A 17,676-nucleotide genomic window follows, 5' to 3' on the forward strand; every position below is an offset into this window, starting at 1 on the left:
GTCTACTAGACTAAAGGCAGTCATCTGAAACTGAGCAGTGGTAAACCTAGATGAAACTAGGCCCTGAAGAATCCATTTTTAGTTATTCATATACTGATATACACTGTGATACCAATGTGATGGAAATTAAAAACCCAGGACAGCTATCACGGGTCATTCAAGTCTATAAATTAGCCTCTTTTTTCGAGATACTTCCTGGTTCATGACAGTAATGCCATTGCATGAAGATAGTTAAGTGAGAGCATGTATTGATTAGTTTGTCTTCTGTGATGTTATGATCATGTTCAATCTTTTAGTGAGTTATAGGCTTTTGTGGTCCGGGTATTGACGAAATCTGTCTTCTTGAAGTCAGCCTTTGGAAAGAAGGAAAGAATAATTCATTATCTTCTGTGTCAATTTTGCAAGGTTTCCACATGCCTAAAGGATAGGTATGAAGACATAACAAGGGTCTAGGTAGACTCCTCTGCAGTCAACAGAGACCGAAGAGGTATCTCCCAAGAGTGACTCAGTTCTGTTTAAGATGAGTGAGGGGGTATTCTATAGCTTCCTCATGAGAGGAGTGGAGGGCAGAGGCTGATCTCTTCTCTCTGGTGACAGTGACAGGAGCCAATGGGGTGGTATGGAGCTGTGTTGGGGGGGGGGGGTCAGCTTGGGGATTAGGAAGAAGCTCTTCACCAGAGGGCGGTGGGCACGGAACAGACTGCTCAGGGCAGTGATCAAGCTGACAGAGTTCAAGAAGCATTTGGAAAACATTCTCAGACATAACATTTGGATTTTGAGTGGTCCTATGTGGAGCCAGGAGTTGAACTCAGTGTTCCTTGTAAGTCTCCTCCAATCTGGGATAGCCTATGATACTGTGAATCAGTGCTGAGAGTTTCTTAACTCTCTCTACTGAATGTATGGGAGCCATTCCTCTAGCTCAAGCTCTACAGGCTCATAACTCTTAGGTGACTAATGTCAGTTGAGATTAACCCTCTACAAAGAAAGAGTATAAGGTGACACCAAAATGCCTCACGATTGTATCAATCTCATTTGATAAGTAATTTCTGCTGCTTATTGGACTGACTTGTCAAAAATGACTAGACATCAGGTGGCTTGCAGTTTTCAGTGCTATGCTTGATATCTCCTCGGGCACTGATTTGCAAGGAAACAGCAAGCAATCAACATTTTTTGAAAATAAGATTGGACAAATATACCTTATATGTACATCCAGAATAACAAAGACTTCAGAAAATTCATGCCATTGTGAATTATTCATTATTGTGTATCAAGCACTCTTATTCTTGAATACAGATTTCTTGTTTGTAAGGCAACATACTGCTGAGTATGCAAGTAAATAAGGAATAAAAACAGTCTGAAATGAAGGTTGGAGGTAGGTTTTGTTGGCTGGTTGACTCATGTTGGTCATTTTTTTTTATTTGATTTTGACTGTTACAGTACACATTTGCCAAACCTTTCCCTGGCTGTACTTTTTTTGTTTGAAACAAAGTAAGTAGCACCTGGGCTTAGAGACCACCCAGAGAACAAGGAGAAAGGAACTGTGGGTTTAAAGTAAGAAGATGCTTTGGCATTCCTTTGTTCTTGCTGGCCACTTATGCCCTCTGTGTCAGACTGTTTCAGTCAGTGGTGGATGGATATTTACTAAGCATCACTTCTCAATATTTGACTGCTCTGGCAGGAGGCAGCAGTATTCTTCATAATGTTTGTTAGTGCGTATAAAACCAGAAAGGTAGAGAATACAAACACAGACAAGCAAATTGGAGAGCATTCCTTGCTTGTAAGGGATTATCATAGAATGGTTTGGGTTGGATGAGGCTTTAAAGATCACCCAGTTCCAAACCCCTGTCGTAGGCAAGGGATAGCTACCATCAGATCAGGTTGCACAGGGCCCCATTCAGCCTGGTCTTGAATACCTCCAGGGATGGGGCATCCACAAATTCAACCTGTTCAGCGCCTCACCACTCTCTGAATGAAGAATTTCTTTCTAATATCTTATCTAAATATACTCTCTTATTATTTAAAACTGCTATCCCTTGTACCATTACTACTCTTCCAGATTTCCTGTAGGCTCCCTTTAGGTATTGGAAGACTGCAATGAGGTCTCCTCTCCAAGTCGAACAACCCCAACTCTCTCAGCATGTCTTCCTAGGAGACATGCTCCAGCCCTGTCACTGTCCTTGTGGCTCACCTATGGACCTGTTTGTCCTTGTCCCTTGTATGCTGGGGGCCCCAAATCTGAATGTAGTATATAGGTGGGGTCCCCTTGAGAGCAGAGTAGAAGGGGAAAATAATATCCTTGACCTGCTGGTCCTGCTACACACAAGTAGGAGAAAACACCAAATTTGGTAACCCCTTGAAATCCTATCAAGTAACCTTGCAGAAGTGCTGAGGGCCCCAGGGGACAAGTGAGTGGGTTCTACATCTGAAAGGAGGAATTAAATGTGTTTGCTATATGACAGGTCTTACCTTTTTGAAGGCATTGTGGAGATCACTATGTGCCCACAAAGAGTGGAGGAGAACTGAAGCAGCCTTACTGGCTTTGCTGAACATGTTACTGAAATTTTGTAAAAAGAATGATAAAATATGTTTAAATTCCCACTTCTTAATCCCAGTGTCTGTAGAGAGACTTCAGATATTATAACCTCCTATATTTTTTTGTCTTTTTACTTCTAAATGATGCTTTCTTGCTCTTTAGATATTCTAGCAATCTCATGCTATCCTGACTAGTAAAGAAAACAAAACATATATCTCCATTTATTCTTTGAAATTAGAGAGAAATTAAGAACTCTACAACATGTGCTGCAAGATTAGGGCTATAGTATTCAAATTTAGTTGAGAAGATATGGCTTAGAATAAAAACTACTCTAAAGGATCTTTCCAGCAGTTAAAATGTCTCATAAGTTAGACAAAATTAATATTATTCAGGGCCTCACGAGGCCTTCTTTACTGACATGAATTTCTTCTTTCTTTTCATAAAAAGAGAAGAAGGCAAGCAGAATCATTATTCATAAATCATTATTCTCTTTTGATTGCATGTTGGTTACATATGATTAAGTATTAGAGAATTATTAAAGAAAATTCAGGACCTAAAATGAAACTTAGAGAAAAGACAGAGCTGTATTTATAGAAAATGTATTCCTGTGCTGAAGTTTAAAGATTACCTAGGCTGTGTTACAAAGAACAGGAAATACTGAAACTTTTTTGGAGACAGACAAGATCTAGCCTGTCACTGTATATATATTAGAATATAAATAATGTGTTATCATCTTTGGAAGTGATATTTAAAGAACAGGAACACAGCACGTTCCTTTGTGGATGGAACAGTTGTTACAAGAGATTTTTCTTTGTTTTCTAATATATGTAATTCTGTTCATATTGCAGTTGTTTTCCATCTGTCCTGTACCTTAAGATACACTATTTTCCTCCCAAGTAGAAAAGAATGCAGTTTCATTTTTACTTTTTTCCTGAAGGGAAGAAGGAAGAAGAGGGAGGAAGGCTTCTTGACCATCTTACCTGTCATTCATGCTGATGGCAATGATCTTTGGCAGGCCGTTAGCATTCAGGAGAAGCCGTGCATTGTGAGAACTGCTCTGTGTCAAATTGTATAAGGTGTAGCAGACGGAAGCTGTGGTTTCACAGGCAATGTCAGACCCTGGGATGTAGTCAGGAAGTACTGAGACCAAGTCAGGCAAAACTTCTCTAGCTAGAAGTAGGAAAACAGACACACAACTCCATTACTAACTGGTGTAGATTTACCTAGGAGTACTACAAGACCTTAGTTCTCTCATTATCACCTATTACAGTGCCGTGTGCTCCCCAAAAAGTCATGACTTCATAGCTGCATTATATTCCCGCAGTTAAGTTGCATCCACATAAAATGGTACATTACGTATTTTGCTTCTTATGCACAATACATTAATACTTAATGACTTACATTGCAGTACACTAGGTTTGTACAAGCAGGAGGTTACCACCTCCTGTGGAAATGTGTGTCTAAGGGTAAACATGGATTTAGTAGTACACCACAAAATGATAAAGGGTGATTACAGCTTGATTTTAATATTGAATTTGGCAATGGTAGGCTACAGGGGTGTGCATGCATTGAACCTTCCATACCTGTGGGTAAGTTACTTATTTAAGAAGGATGCCATAACTGGAAGTTTCCTCCTGCTCAAGGAACACTTCATTAGTTTGACTATGCTGCATGTGACCTCACCAGCCAGCCAAACAGCAAACGCAGCTCTCTACAACTGCTGAGTCCCTGAGGACTGGGACAATGTGGAGAACTATGCCATGTGGACTGATCCATGTTCACAGTTGATGAAGAAAACTACAGCAGTCAGCAATAGGCTGCAGCCAGCTGCTCCTGGTGTAAGAAGCAGCACTGGGAAGTAGCAGTGGGCATCTGGGGAAGGAATTATTCAGTGTGAGGCAATACTGGCCCTCAGCTCCCAGCATGCTACTTGTACTGAGAATGTTTTGCTCACTCTGACTTCTGTACTTTCCTCTAGGTAGACACGTGACAAAGTTTGTTTACAGTGAAATTAAATTACATGCGATTCAGATAAGGACTTCTTTAAAACTGAATGAGCCACCTGCTATGATAAATATCAGAGAAAGCAGTTTTGTCTTCACTTGGTAAATCAAATAAGGCATTTTCAGAAAGTCTAAATTTAGCAGTGTTGTGAAGACACCTGCTCAGAAGAAATGCTTTTTTTTCCAAATCGAAAATATAATTTCATTTTTCAATCATTTTATTTCCGGATATGTTCTATATGAAATTTATCTCAATTGGGAAATCAAACGTTCATTTCAATGTTGAATAGAAATGCTTTTGTCTGGGAAAATTATGTCTTTCCTTTCCTTTGGCCAAAATATTGGAGAATTTGACTTGATGAATGACTAAAGCATGTGTGTATTCAAGAGAACCTTTTCATTGAGGAAAGGTTCATCTGAAATTCCCCTCATTTTCATTACTGTGGGTAAAGCAAGAAAATAACTGTGTAGTTTAAGCACCTTGCTCCATGGCTTCAAGCTATTCTGCCTTTTCCACATTCTTTTATAGATTGTTTTTCCCTAAGAAAAACCTGACCTCTTCCTCTAAGGCTCATTCCTATGTTTCTGGAGGATTCACCACACGTGATTTTTTTAACATCCTATGTATTATCCATTTGAAACCAGTCTAACAGCATACTGTTACATTTTTACTAATAGGGAATGTTCTCTAAGAATTAATTAGTGACCAGGAGACTGTTCTGAAGAATTCTGGATGCTAATTTGTCCCTCAGTTTTATGCCAATAATTTCCTCTTCCCCCTTCAGTAGGAATGCAGAAAAGGATGATAAATGGAGTGAATTCACTTTATCCTATCAGTAGGAAAAAAATTCAGATATAAATTAAATAGAAATGAAAACACTTGGAATAGAAATGGCTTCTGATGTGAGAATAATTATAATGTTTTAGAAATAACACCCTCCAGAAATAATTCGCTGTTTTCTCCGTAGGATCTTCTAACTTCTTTCTTGAGAAAGTTATGCAGGGAGACTGTGTGAACAGCCAGCTTGCAAAGTTTTATGTCTCAAAGAAGAAAATATGGTCATCTCTAGAATAACTAGAGATGTTCTATTACATAGTTGTGGCAGCACAGAACTCTGCTTTTCTTACCTTTACCCTCTTTTAAGCAGAAGAAAACCTTTGTTTAAATCTGTGTACATTTTACTACTTCAAATGTAACATCATTGGAAGTATCTGATGAGGAATACACAATGCAGAAAAAACTCGAGGTTAGAGTCATACCCTTATTTTCAGTCCCATGTAATGAATCAAGCAATCAACCTAAATAACTTAAAATTCACATACCAGTTTTATTTTGTTAATTTCTTTTTAAAGAAGGAAAGGTTAAAGGAAAGCAGAGAAAGAAAGCCCAAGAGACAACGTTGGTCTTTGCTCACCTATATCATTTCGCAGAGAGGTGTTACGAGACAAGTTCCTGAGCAGTGAGACTGCTGTCTTCTTTACTGCTGGATTGCTCACATGCAGCATATTTCGAATATTTGGAAGGCCATTTGCCTTCCGAACAACAGTCTGGGCCACTGCAAATGGCATCTGTTATAAAGACATTTGGCAAGAATGTGTCAGTGCCTTGAATGTATAGACTCAGAAACAACAGCAGTAGGCTCTTTGTATCATTTTATGTCTATTTAAGACAGTTCTGTTTCAGCTCATACTTAGCTCCAGATCTAAAGAGGAAGGTGATTTAAAAGATGTTTCAAGCCCGCTATTTCCCACATAGTCTTTGGGCAGTTCCTTAACCAACACATAACATAGGTCATCCATTTCTAAACTGTGAAAGCAATGGGTAGTTGTGCCAGATAATTCCTCTTTCCGTGGGACTGATTTTGTTCCACAAATACACTCTTTTCACTCTTTTAGCATCAACTTATCCCTCACTGAGCAATGAATTAGCAAATTCCAGATGTGGACACAAAGGGGAAAGAAGTGATTCTCCTTTTTGCCAGTGCTAGTTATGACTTTCTCTTCAAAGTTCTTCCATTTCATTGATTGTGTCTAGGAGACAGTAAGCTGCCTGTAGTTATCTGAGCTCCATGCTGTGAGCATGGTGCAATTGCAGCCCTAAACTCTATGTATTTACATCAAGAACTGAGTGACAAGAGGAAGAAAAAAGCTGACTTACTGGTCCAGTACCAGCTGTGAGGTTCTGAAGAGCTCCCAGGGATGCTTCCTGAGTATAGTTTCTAGTACTCTTTGCTATCAAGGAGAGATATATCCTAATCAGCATGGAATGCCAGAGTAATTCCACACCTTTGGGATTGCTCTTTTCCTCAGGTAGCGGGGTGTCCTGCTGCTTCTAGATATGTAAACAGATCAGGTGTTAGGAGCAGTAACCTTATATGACACTATGCATCACAATCTAAACTAGCAATTTTGTAACTCTATGACCAGATGATTCTGCAGTGCTCCTTACAGAGAATCTTCATGAGAATGCAAGTGAACATTATTTTAAGGGAGACAGTTAGTGTTGTGTTATCACTGATATTTTAATAATCAAAGGGTCTAAAAATGAATAAAAGCTGATTCAAGTTCTTTTTCTAACATGATTATTTATTCCTTGTTTTCGTTACCTAGATAAGGGACTGCAACTGGAAGAATGTTTTCATTTTTACTACCATATGTTAGGATTACTGGTTAAAAAGTAACCATATAGTATCCCAAGATGTATTATCAATCACGAGTTAATTATGGCAACTGGAAAGTCATGATAGAACAAGAATTTTTACCAATAGGGCTCATGTATGAGAACATTTCTCATCATTGATGATGCAGGGAATGCACCTGAAGGAATCCACTGCATAGAAATAGGGATGTATTCTCCGGGAGAGATGCTCCTAGTAATTGATAACATACTGCCAAGAGCACTCATTGCTACAGTCTTCTTGTCATAAGAATATGGGTATGTTTGATGACTGATTAAAGTATGTTTAATTTGCAATAATTACATTTTCCCTAACTTTCATAGTGTAAGAACAGGTCTGATTTTTGCTTTGCTTTCATCAATTACCATTATACCATCGATGACCTGAAGATCCATATTCACACTGCTTTAGATTTTAAGCTCCTCAGCAGTTATCAAGTTGTGACCTAATGGCAACCTGCAAAATTTCAGTATTGAACTGTACTGACCACTCCATCTAAAAATGGGAGATAGGTGGAGGGGAAGATGCTTTGCATCTCTAGCCATTAAAGTTGGGGGGTTAAGCTGAAGGAGAAAGAGAAACAGCATGCTAGAGCTGTACTCTGGATGGAACAGGAGAACGAGAAATAGACTCCAGCAAAAATTATGGATGGGGAAGGAGCATCAATTCTTCTATTTTCCTTTCTCCCTCCCTAGTACCTGTTTTTCTCTCCAGTTGCCAAATATTTGGATCAGTACCACACAGCATCAAAATAAGAATCCTGAAAGCCAACAAGTCACAGAGAAAGCAAAACATCCAGTGCTAATTCAATGTGTGAAACCACCACAATAACCAGTCATTTGTAGGACACTTGCACAACTGCTGTACATAGTACAGACACCAGTTAAATCCATCAGGTAATAAAGCTGAGAGGCAATATTTCTCAACTAATGAAACTGCGAATTGCTTTGTCATTCGTTCCATCAGACATCTGGTAAGACAGTGGATGTTAGAAAAGGCTATCGATACATGTACGTTTTGAGGGTGAGTGTCACTCTACAGATGGATCACTAACAGAGAAGCAACCTAATTGCTTTACAGCAAATCGCAGCTTTGTATCCTCCAGAACTTGCTACAACGGATTAACAAAATGAGATGTAATGAAACATGTGCTTTACCTCTTTTACTTTTCTGCTCCGTGTTCCGAAACAGCCTGGTGTTCTATCGTTGGTAGAAATATTTCTTCTTTGTATATAGATGCTCTGGGCATAGCTTTCAGGGAGTTCCACCTCTAGTTGGTAGGAAAGATTGTGAAGAATGCACACACAATTCTCTGTGGCCTAAAATAACAAAAGAATAGAAAATTTGGAAGCAATAGCATGTGTTGTAGGGATGTGTATTGACACAGAACTTCCATTTTTGGGTCTTAAACAATTAATTGCATAGCTTATAATGGTTTAAAGAAGAGCTAGTCTTCATGCCACTGATCCACAGACTGCTTTTACACTGAGAAATTAAACATGTCCTGAGATGTTCCTGAGCACTGAGGCCAACTGGCATGCAAGGCTTGCCTTCAGAGCACGGTGCATGTCAGTTGGAAATGATCCTGGGACGTTATAATTCCTGAATGTACCTGGGATTCGTTTGGGCACGTGCTACTTGGCACTGACCAGAAGTGTGCTAAGGAATGCATAGAAGCTTAAGAGTAAAGATGAAGATGTGCACACCTAGTCAGTGTGAGCAAAAGGAAAGCTCTGTATCTTTCCAAAGGATATAGCACTTTTTTTTGTGTGTGTGTGGTAGAGCACCATTAAAAAAAAAAAAAAGAAAAACTAGATTTGTCTTTCTGGATGTGGCTCTGGGAAGTCTGGTTTAGTGATTGGTGACCCTGCCCAAGATGGTCTTTGAGGTCCTTTTCAACCCAGGCCATTTGATGATTCTGGGCATGACTGAGGTCAGATTGACAATTTCTGGATGATGAGCTCAGTGGCAAATAGTTTTATTACTAGTTCTTCACTTTTTGAAAGTAAAAAGGGGACAAGTGGTCTTAGGACAAAATGCAGCAGGGAGCTATTGACACAAGTGTTATGTGCTGGATTCTCCCTGGAGCTACTGGCTCTGAATGCAGGAGGATGGTGAAGCTCAAGTAACTAATCCTAGGGAAGAGCTACAAATACACAGTAATTACCACAACACAGCACAAGTTATAGCAGGCACATCAGAAGTGCCTCACAGGCTATGGTTAACCATAAGTGGCTGCTGGTCTTCTCACCTAACTTCACCTAGCTATAAGACAAACATCTAGTCTAAGCAATGTTCAGAGTTCATCTGCAGTCAGTGTTGGGAGGAAGAGGAGAAATCCTGTCTTTTGGAATTGTCCACATCCCTTGCAGTAACTGGCTTAGGCTGAATGCTTAACTTCCAAACAACGTAGGAAAATGAATTCCATTCTAAATGACATAAATTCCTAATTACTTTGCCAATCAGATTTAGGTTCTTCATTTCCTAATGGACACGTAGTATTTTCTATTCAGGAAAGTACTCAGATTAACTCTTTGAAACTTCTAGCTAGCTAGCTAGCTAGCTCCCTTAAACAAGTAAAAAAGTAACAGCTGAATCTTTAAATGTTTCTAGTTCTCTGTGGGGATCCTTAAGACTTGCTTTCCTAAAGCCCAGGTACCTTATTCTTTTAGACAGCAGAATGAAAAAAACACTGAAAAATTTCTTTTAGAAATTTCATCTTTGGTAGCAGTTCTAAAAGCACTGGAAATAAGTATAAATTTGGCAGCTACATCACAACTCTTTCTGAATATTGGTTTTGAAAAAACTTGCTCTCAGTGATTTCTCTTGGGAAAAGAGTATCTTGAACAAAATACCTTGTCATTAGGCTCGTGGTCTGCAATAGTTCCTTGAATATAATACACAAGAGAATCAATCAAACCGTCACACTCTCTCATGTTTTTCCTTCCTTCTGGGCCAGCAGAACTCACGTTTCTGTGTAAGAAGAAGTACACTGGTAAGAAGAGATTTAGTCAAAGATATTTCCTTATGCTGCTCTGACAAACTTTTCCAGATAAGCCTTAAAATACTAAAGTTAAGGATGGCTGCTTCTTTTCTGTAGGTCTGTACAAAAATATGAGACTCTGTTAAGTAAAACTTCAATTTTAGTGCATTCCCAGACAATAATAAATAACAAATTAAAACAAGCTGTTCTGTTTGGATGGATAAGGTACAATCTGATTCCAGTCTTCATCACGATGTAATCTTCTCTAAACAAACAAATTGAGCTTTTTATTCCCCCCAAATATTCCATGTATTTGTAGTATTTGGGACATTGGTTATGCCAAACTATCTGAGGAAACATACTTGTGAAAATTTCCTTTCAACAAAGAGCCTTAAAGCATTTACCTAAACCAAACCAATTCTCTATCACTCACCGACAGACAAAAATTCTGAAAGTTTTAGCAATGTTTAAACACAAACTATAAAGTTCTGGAAAGCAGGAGACAACTGTTTCTTTATAGCCTAAACAAATTCCCTCAGCTATTTTTCATAGGTAAGATGCTTCTCTCCTCTGCTTTCCCCCCATTTCTCTGAGGGTCCTCACATGTGCCCATGCGCCTCCTGCTGCTCCTGTCAGTGTTCAGCAGAGGAAAAGCAAAGGGACAAGGAAGACTTAAAAACACACTGCACTCTTCTGCTTCCCGGAGCATTCTTTTGGCTGCTGGCAACCTTGGTGAACAAAGCTGAAGCAACTAGAAACTGCTCAGTCCAAGCAAGGGAAATGCCAGCTGCTCTCTGCTGATGCCTTCTGCTATTCTGCAGTGACTGGAACACTGCTGCACATGCTGTCTGCCTCCTCCAGACTCAAAAGAAGACACTGTATGTCCTACTTTCTGCTCACATTTCTGTGCTTTGTGGTAACTTGAGTGCAACTTGAAAATGAATTATGAAAGCCATTTAAAAACTCTTGAAAAAGCTAAGGACATGCTTCCCACTTGAAGTTTGGCTCGAAATAGGCAACTGATTATCAGGGAAGTAACAACACTTCATTCTGAGGTATAATTATTTTTACAACTGAATGGCCTCTGAATTATGGAATGCTGGAGTTATAAATCTCAGCCTCATTATTCTGGCCTCCTGCTGCTCTGCTGGCCAAAAGGCTGCATGCAGTATCACATTCCTGCTTCTTTGTTTGAAATAACATTAAATCCAGCTCAGTGTTAGTATTTATCACAAACAAAGAGGGTCATGTTCTTCAAATAATTTCAGGGAGTTTACTTTACTCTCTTATTTACCCACTGGAAAATACAACAGTTTAAAATGTTATTAATGACAAAGCCAGAAAGGCACAGCTTTAAACTTTCCCGTGGCTTATGATAATAAAATACATGTGATATTTTCTACATACTGCCAATGCACTTTTCTCCCCTCCTCCTGGGAAGTACGTATTTAGGTTAAATATTAATGCATTGTAATTATGTCGTTACTTTAGGTCATCCTGTTAATGAGGTTCTTACTTATGAGTTCACTCATGTTCTGGTGGAATTATATATCACAGAATTAATAACCGGATTCCTCAATATAGCAATACTTTGGTATATAATTTTACCTACACATGTCACATTTGAGTCATGTCCTTTCGACAGCTTATGGCTAGGCTGACAGAAATGTACATGCTACAGCCCTTGTAGTGCATAGCACAAATAGTTTCTGAGGTGCACAGACTAAAAATACCATTAAAAGATAAGTGTGGAATTTCCCTCACTGAAGACCTTCAGCTGATATGGCATTCATCTTGTCACAGCACAAAAATCACTGAACTTTAGACAACTATGATCACACTGAACGGTTGTGCTAGGAAAAACCATCACTCACACTTGCTGTCTAGCATGACTATGGTGTGGCATACAACTTCATAGCTCAGGAAGCAGAGAAGAACATGAAGCTGAGGCACTGCCCTCCTCTGCAAAGGAAATGAATCACCGAACTGCTTCCTTGAGTTGCTGGCACTCAACTGTTTATCCACCCAGAGAGATAACACTGTGTGTGTCTGCACGGCGTGTGTACATATATGGCCATGCCATTCTCCATCTCCCTCTTTCCCTTTATTACCACAGTGTGAACTGGGAACAACTTCTACTCTCCAAACTGTCCCATTAGAGTTGGAACCACTTTACTTTGAATGAGGTCCGATTTGGTTTGCAGGACTGGGAAGCCTAAGAGTCAATTTCTTAAAAAAAAAAAAAAAGATAGAAAAAAGATAGATTTTTTTTTTAAACAATGGCAACTTTTGCTTAGAAAATTGCAAAATTGACTTAATCTCGCCTTCCCAAGATTTGAGGCTCCTGACAAATATACCATGTCCCTCTGAGCTTAGGAGTTTGACTCTCTTGTGGAGCTCCTGGAGGCCCTGAAATATCAATCACTTGAGCAATAGGGCAATTGCCACTCTGGGCTGGGCTGGCCCAGAACTGCAGCTCCTAGCAACCTCACTGTGAGTGCACAGGGCTACCTAGAAATCTTTAAGCTTGCTATGTAAATTTGTTTACCTTGCATTTCATCAGAATATACTGAGATAAATACATTTGTGGAAAGAAAGAATTCAAGATCAAGCATATTGTTGCAGAAAACCTCCTGTGCCACACAGTTTCTGACACTTCTGACTTGAATCAGTACTGAATGGTTGGGAACGTGCAGCTTGAGACAGATTGCTGCTTGTAGGAATGCTCTCCTCTGAGTGAATTAAAACTTAACTTTCTATATAATTTAGCCATTAAACATCTCTGACTTCTGGGATACTTAAATATACTAATCCTGGTGACGTGCTCAAGCTATACTGCACACTAAAGTGGATGCATGTAACTATCTACATGCCTCATTCATCTCACACCATGTATGACACGGTCATATATCTGTGACTGAAGCAGCCATCTTCCCATGTTTCAGTGGCATTTATGGGGGATCAGCAAGCTCCCTGCTGGGAAATATTTTATGATCCAGCTGAGGTAAGAATTTTAACATAGTCAAATCAAGCATGATTTTCACAGAGACAGAATGGCAACATGTTCAGTTACATTGCAAATTGAACCAAATGAAAGGGATTTTCCCTTTAAGCCAGCATTGAGTCACATGCTGGCAGACACTGGAAAAGACTTTTGCATTGCTGTGAACGATCCACGCTACTGATAAGAAGGTAGCTTTTGCTCCTGGGACTCATTCTGCCAAAACCGGTTATTTTAATTTTACTCAATTATGTGACAACAATCTCCTGAATGGCTTCATGATGTTCCTGAATTACTTCAGGAAATCATTATTTCCTTCGTGCCTTACACAATTTAAAAATGCAACAAGCAAAGAAAGGAATCTATGGATTTGTACAGTAACACTAGGCACCAGGCTGCAAGCTGCTTGCTGGAAATAACAAAATTCCTTTCAGGAACTGGGGGAGCAGACAGACCAACGAATAGACACAGGAAGATAAGAATGGATGGAAATAAATCTAAAGGAGTGGCAATGCTGTGCAAAAGGCCTTGCTTCAAAGACTTGTTATCATCAGTCATTTGTTTTACAACTTCAGTTGGAACCTTCCATTACAAGCTTGAGCTGCCATTACACTTTCAACCAATAGTAAGAGCTTTGGCTTTACTTATCTCCAGATGAAATGAAAGAAGATAGCTATACAGCCTTCTGGTCTAAAGAGCAATAGTAGTACTTCCTCAGTCTACAGCTTTCCAGTCTTTATGGGTCACTGTTGAAGGTAAAATAGGGCTGGGACAGACAGCAGGAGAAAAATAGTGATGAAAAATGACATATTGCATCTATTTTACTGCCTGGGGAACGATGAGCTATGGTTAACTGACTTCTGAAAATGGCTGTCTGAAAAGTTTTCAAGAATTAGAATACACAGGGCCACAGAAAAGTCCATTTACAGAGCAGTTTTAAAGGAGGACTCCAGTGAAACAAAACAGTTGTAACCATTAGCTCCAACACTTAAAACAAAATGCTCTGCAGGAAGAAATGTGACTCTTAAACACAAATTTTGGAAAGTTCAGTTCTTCAAGATAACGCCCAAGATAATGTTCCCATCAGTGGCTTCAGCAGATTGTGCTCTGTCCCTGAGTAACAAAAATATCTTGCACTGCCGAACTTTTGGAACAGGTATTTCAAGGTAAAAACATAGTAAGACCATTATCAGCATCCAGTGTACAATAGAAAGCCTTCTACTAAGCCTTCCTTTTAATTCACAGGAAAAGTAACCCCAAATATTCATATAGGAATATTCAAAAACATATATTCTGCATTCTTTTGGCATCTTATATTTTCAGACTTGGAGAAAGTGTATGGAGGAGGAGGCTAAGTATCTCCAGGACAGTTAGCCAATTCATTCCTATTGGAACAAGAGACAGTACTATTATGCACAAGACTTTAAGGTCAAGAAAAGTAACTTTCCCTTTAAAAAATAGCAAGAATTGTCAGTGAAAAGACTGCAGTACTCCTCTCTGTAGTCTAACTGACCAGTTTTACTTGATTAGCTTTTGTCAAACACTCAGATAAGTCTTTCGATTTGCTTTACTCTACCTGCTTAGGGTACAATGATTTTTATCACATTTCAGGACTGAACAATACCATTACTTATTCTAACTGTCAATGCTAAATTCCGTGTTCTATGCAGCTTCATTTTGATCTATAAAGTTTTGTGACCTAGAGTTTCTGTAAAACTGTCAGAAGCAAAGTTTTAGGACAAAAAGCCCATCTAGGGAATGTGATTAACAAATCCTTCCAACTCCTTATCAGTGAGTACATGTACAGACCCAGGCAGCCGAAGTTTGGGATTCCACAGTATGTCTCACAGTTACTGGTTAGCAGAATGAGGACTGTTCTGGTTGCTCACTCATTCCAGTGCTAGCATTTGCAATATTATCTGTGAGATGTGGATCCCCTTTATGTCCTGAAACTCTGTTAAAGAGAGCTTTAATTTACTAGGTGGTAAGCATGTGGCACAGTGCATAACCCATGCCAGGTGACATCGTTAGATCTGGACTGTGGCTGACTGTCAGGCAATGGTTGCATGCAAGTATTTGAAAATAAATATTAGCATTCTTCTACATCTAAGCACTGTAGTATGCATAATGTATTGCACTTCAAAGTTCTATTTTTACTCTGTAATAGAAGCTGCAGGCTATAAACTTTATCAACATGCACAACAAACATGTTAGTATTACAAAAGGGAAGACTAATTACAGATTAATATTCTGGCACACATGTCAACTCTTTAAATACCTTTTTTAGTAACATCATCCCCCCAGTGCACAGGTTTTTTCTTATGGATTTTGAGCAAAAACATTATTTTGAAATAGTAGATAAGTAAAAAATACTTCTGGTGATACTTTGGAGAAGCAAATTGATTCACATGAAAAATCTTGGATTTCTGGTCTGTGCAAATATAAGCCTCATTAAAATCTATCCTAGAAAGTATGCTGGCAATCCAACAGATCAGCTTTACCTGTGAGTTTTCAAGATCTCATTCTCCTCTCAGTTACAATTTACAGAGTTTGATCATGTAAAAATGACAAGGACTAGAACACGGACATCATATTTTTAAAACAGCCAACGTATCTTTGTGCAAAGGTCAGTCTGAGAGACAAACATTTAAGCTGCAGAACTATCTGAAGCTTTAAAGCAGCCCCACTCACTTTCTGTACAGAGTAAGGTACGTTCAGAATCTACTTTTCTTTGATTTAAAACAACTCAGCTACTCTAACTCATTTCTCATTTCTCATACATCAAATGGTGTCAAGTTGCTACAACAAGCTCTGAAAGAGTAATACCAAATTAAAACTAAGAATAATTCTGTGACCCCATATGCTGGCTTGTTGAGAAGAGATGGTTCTGGAGTCCAAGGCAGGAGCAGGTATAAAGTGACACATCCAGCCAGACTGGTTTCTGTACAAATGCAGCTTGAATTCATAACAGAATTTATAAGAGAATTCATAAGAGAAAAGATGATCTACTTCATTTTACAGAGTACAGAGTAATTTTACAACCAGACAGAGTAATTTTTTATGGGTAGTTAGTGTTTCTTTGTTTTTGAGCTATCAGAGAAAGACAGAAGTTAATTATTACTTAAACCTGAAGTTATTTGGTAGTTGATAGAGAAAGAGACTTTACTGATGAGTATTTTGTATCACTAACAATTCTTTTGTCCTCTGAAATCACTCATGAGTCAGACACTGGACTATTTACCCAGTACAAATTCATACCTTACTAATAAAATTACTTTGCTGCTGGACATGTTAGTGAAACAGTGATGTACAAGGCAAAACCAGGCAGTTTCCCAAGCCTCTTTTTGAACTTAATTCCTTGTACTTTACCAAAAAGAGTTTAAAACTTAGGCCATGCCTTGCCACTTCTACCATTACTCGTTTGTTTTTTCAGACTATGTTCTTTCATGTAAACAAAAGACACATATTTCTGATACTCACATTTGCATTTACTTAAAGTACAATGACTTTGAACTCACTAAAACCACAAAGGGCCACACTTCAATAGATTGTTATTTTTAAAGGCGTATCCCATTTTAAAAACATTACTTTTATGCCTCTGTCAGTTAAGGGTAGGTCTACCTTAGTAGTCTTTTGTACTGTATTTCTCATGCAAATCGCTACTGACTTTGTTAGGCTGTCAGCTGACTGCAGTAGTAGGTGCACAAATGTAACTCTGAACTTGTGGAAAAAGTTGGATGTGATAATTACAAACTCTACTCTTGGTACCATCACAGTTCAAAGTTAGCAGGAAAATGTATGTGTGCAGGCCTGTTTTATCATCACTGTATTTTAGGTACTTGTGAATTGAGCGCTCACCTGAGGCATCCCGTGGCATTGTAGAAGATATCAGGGTCAGGTAAAACACTTGACTTGGGGTAATCTCGATCTGGCCAGCCAGAGCAAGGGATGAGAACAGCTTCTGTCAGGGTTTGTAGGGCTTCCTTAACCAACAGATGCTTCAGCTGGTCATTGGAAGATAAATTCCACAACAAACCTGCAATATCCAAAATATAATGAGAGTGGTAAAACATTCCCCCACAGTTTGAAAGATCTAATCTCAAACTTCTTGAAGTTCATCAGTAAAACAGCCTGTCTGGCTCCTGACATGCTTAAGAGGAGAAGGGCATGAATAGAGTTCACCAGCCACCATGACACAACACTGCACCACGCCTTCCCACATGTGATTGCACACTGGTCAGTCTTGAGAGTCTCCAGTGAGAATGTGGAGGCTTTTTTATTTCCTCTCATGAGATAAGTATTTTGGCATTCAGTCATATGTGGACTAAATTAATGTTCTTTTCCTTTATCTTGAACTACTGCAATTAGCCATAAAAAGTATGTCTAAGAGGTTCTACAGTGTCAAAAAAAACAACCTGAACTACACTGCAGAGTTTCTTTGTTCAAGTAGTACTTCTTGGACTGAGCAACGCTGAAGT

At 38.9% G+C, this 17,676-nt stretch overlaps 1 protein-coding gene across 1 annotated transcript in view; it reads right to left on the reverse strand.

The window, feature by feature from the left end:
- Positions 1-264: 264 nt before the first annotated feature.
- The window catches only part of PKP2 (plakophilin 2), a 38,008-nt gene continuing 20,596 nt past the window's right edge, over positions 265-17,676 (reverse strand). Inside the window, exons 6-13 of the mRNA XM_065742642.1 lie at positions 17,057-17,234; positions 10,070-10,187; positions 8,372-8,533; positions 6,695-6,868; positions 5,952-6,105; positions 3,514-3,703; positions 2,467-2,554; positions 265-353 (exon numbers count right to left, since the gene is read on the reverse strand). Coding sequence (XP_065598714.1) covers positions 285-353; positions 2,467-2,554; positions 3,514-3,703; positions 5,952-6,105; positions 6,695-6,868; positions 8,372-8,533; positions 10,070-10,187; positions 17,057-17,234 — 1,133 coding nt within the window. The 3' untranslated portion in view covers positions 265-284. The remainder of the gene's footprint in view (positions 354-2,466; positions 2,555-3,513; positions 3,704-5,951; positions 6,106-6,694; positions 6,869-8,371; positions 8,534-10,069; positions 10,188-17,056; positions 17,235-17,676) is intronic.

The sequence above is a fragment of the Cyrtonyx montezumae genome, unplaced genomic scaffold (assembly GCF_038088225.1).
Source record: "Cyrtonyx montezumae isolate F1298 unplaced genomic scaffold, pur_monq_1.0 scaffold_3, whole genome shotgun sequence".
Classification (NCBI taxonomy): Eukaryota; Metazoa; Chordata; class Aves; order Galliformes; family Odontophoridae; genus Cyrtonyx; species Cyrtonyx montezumae.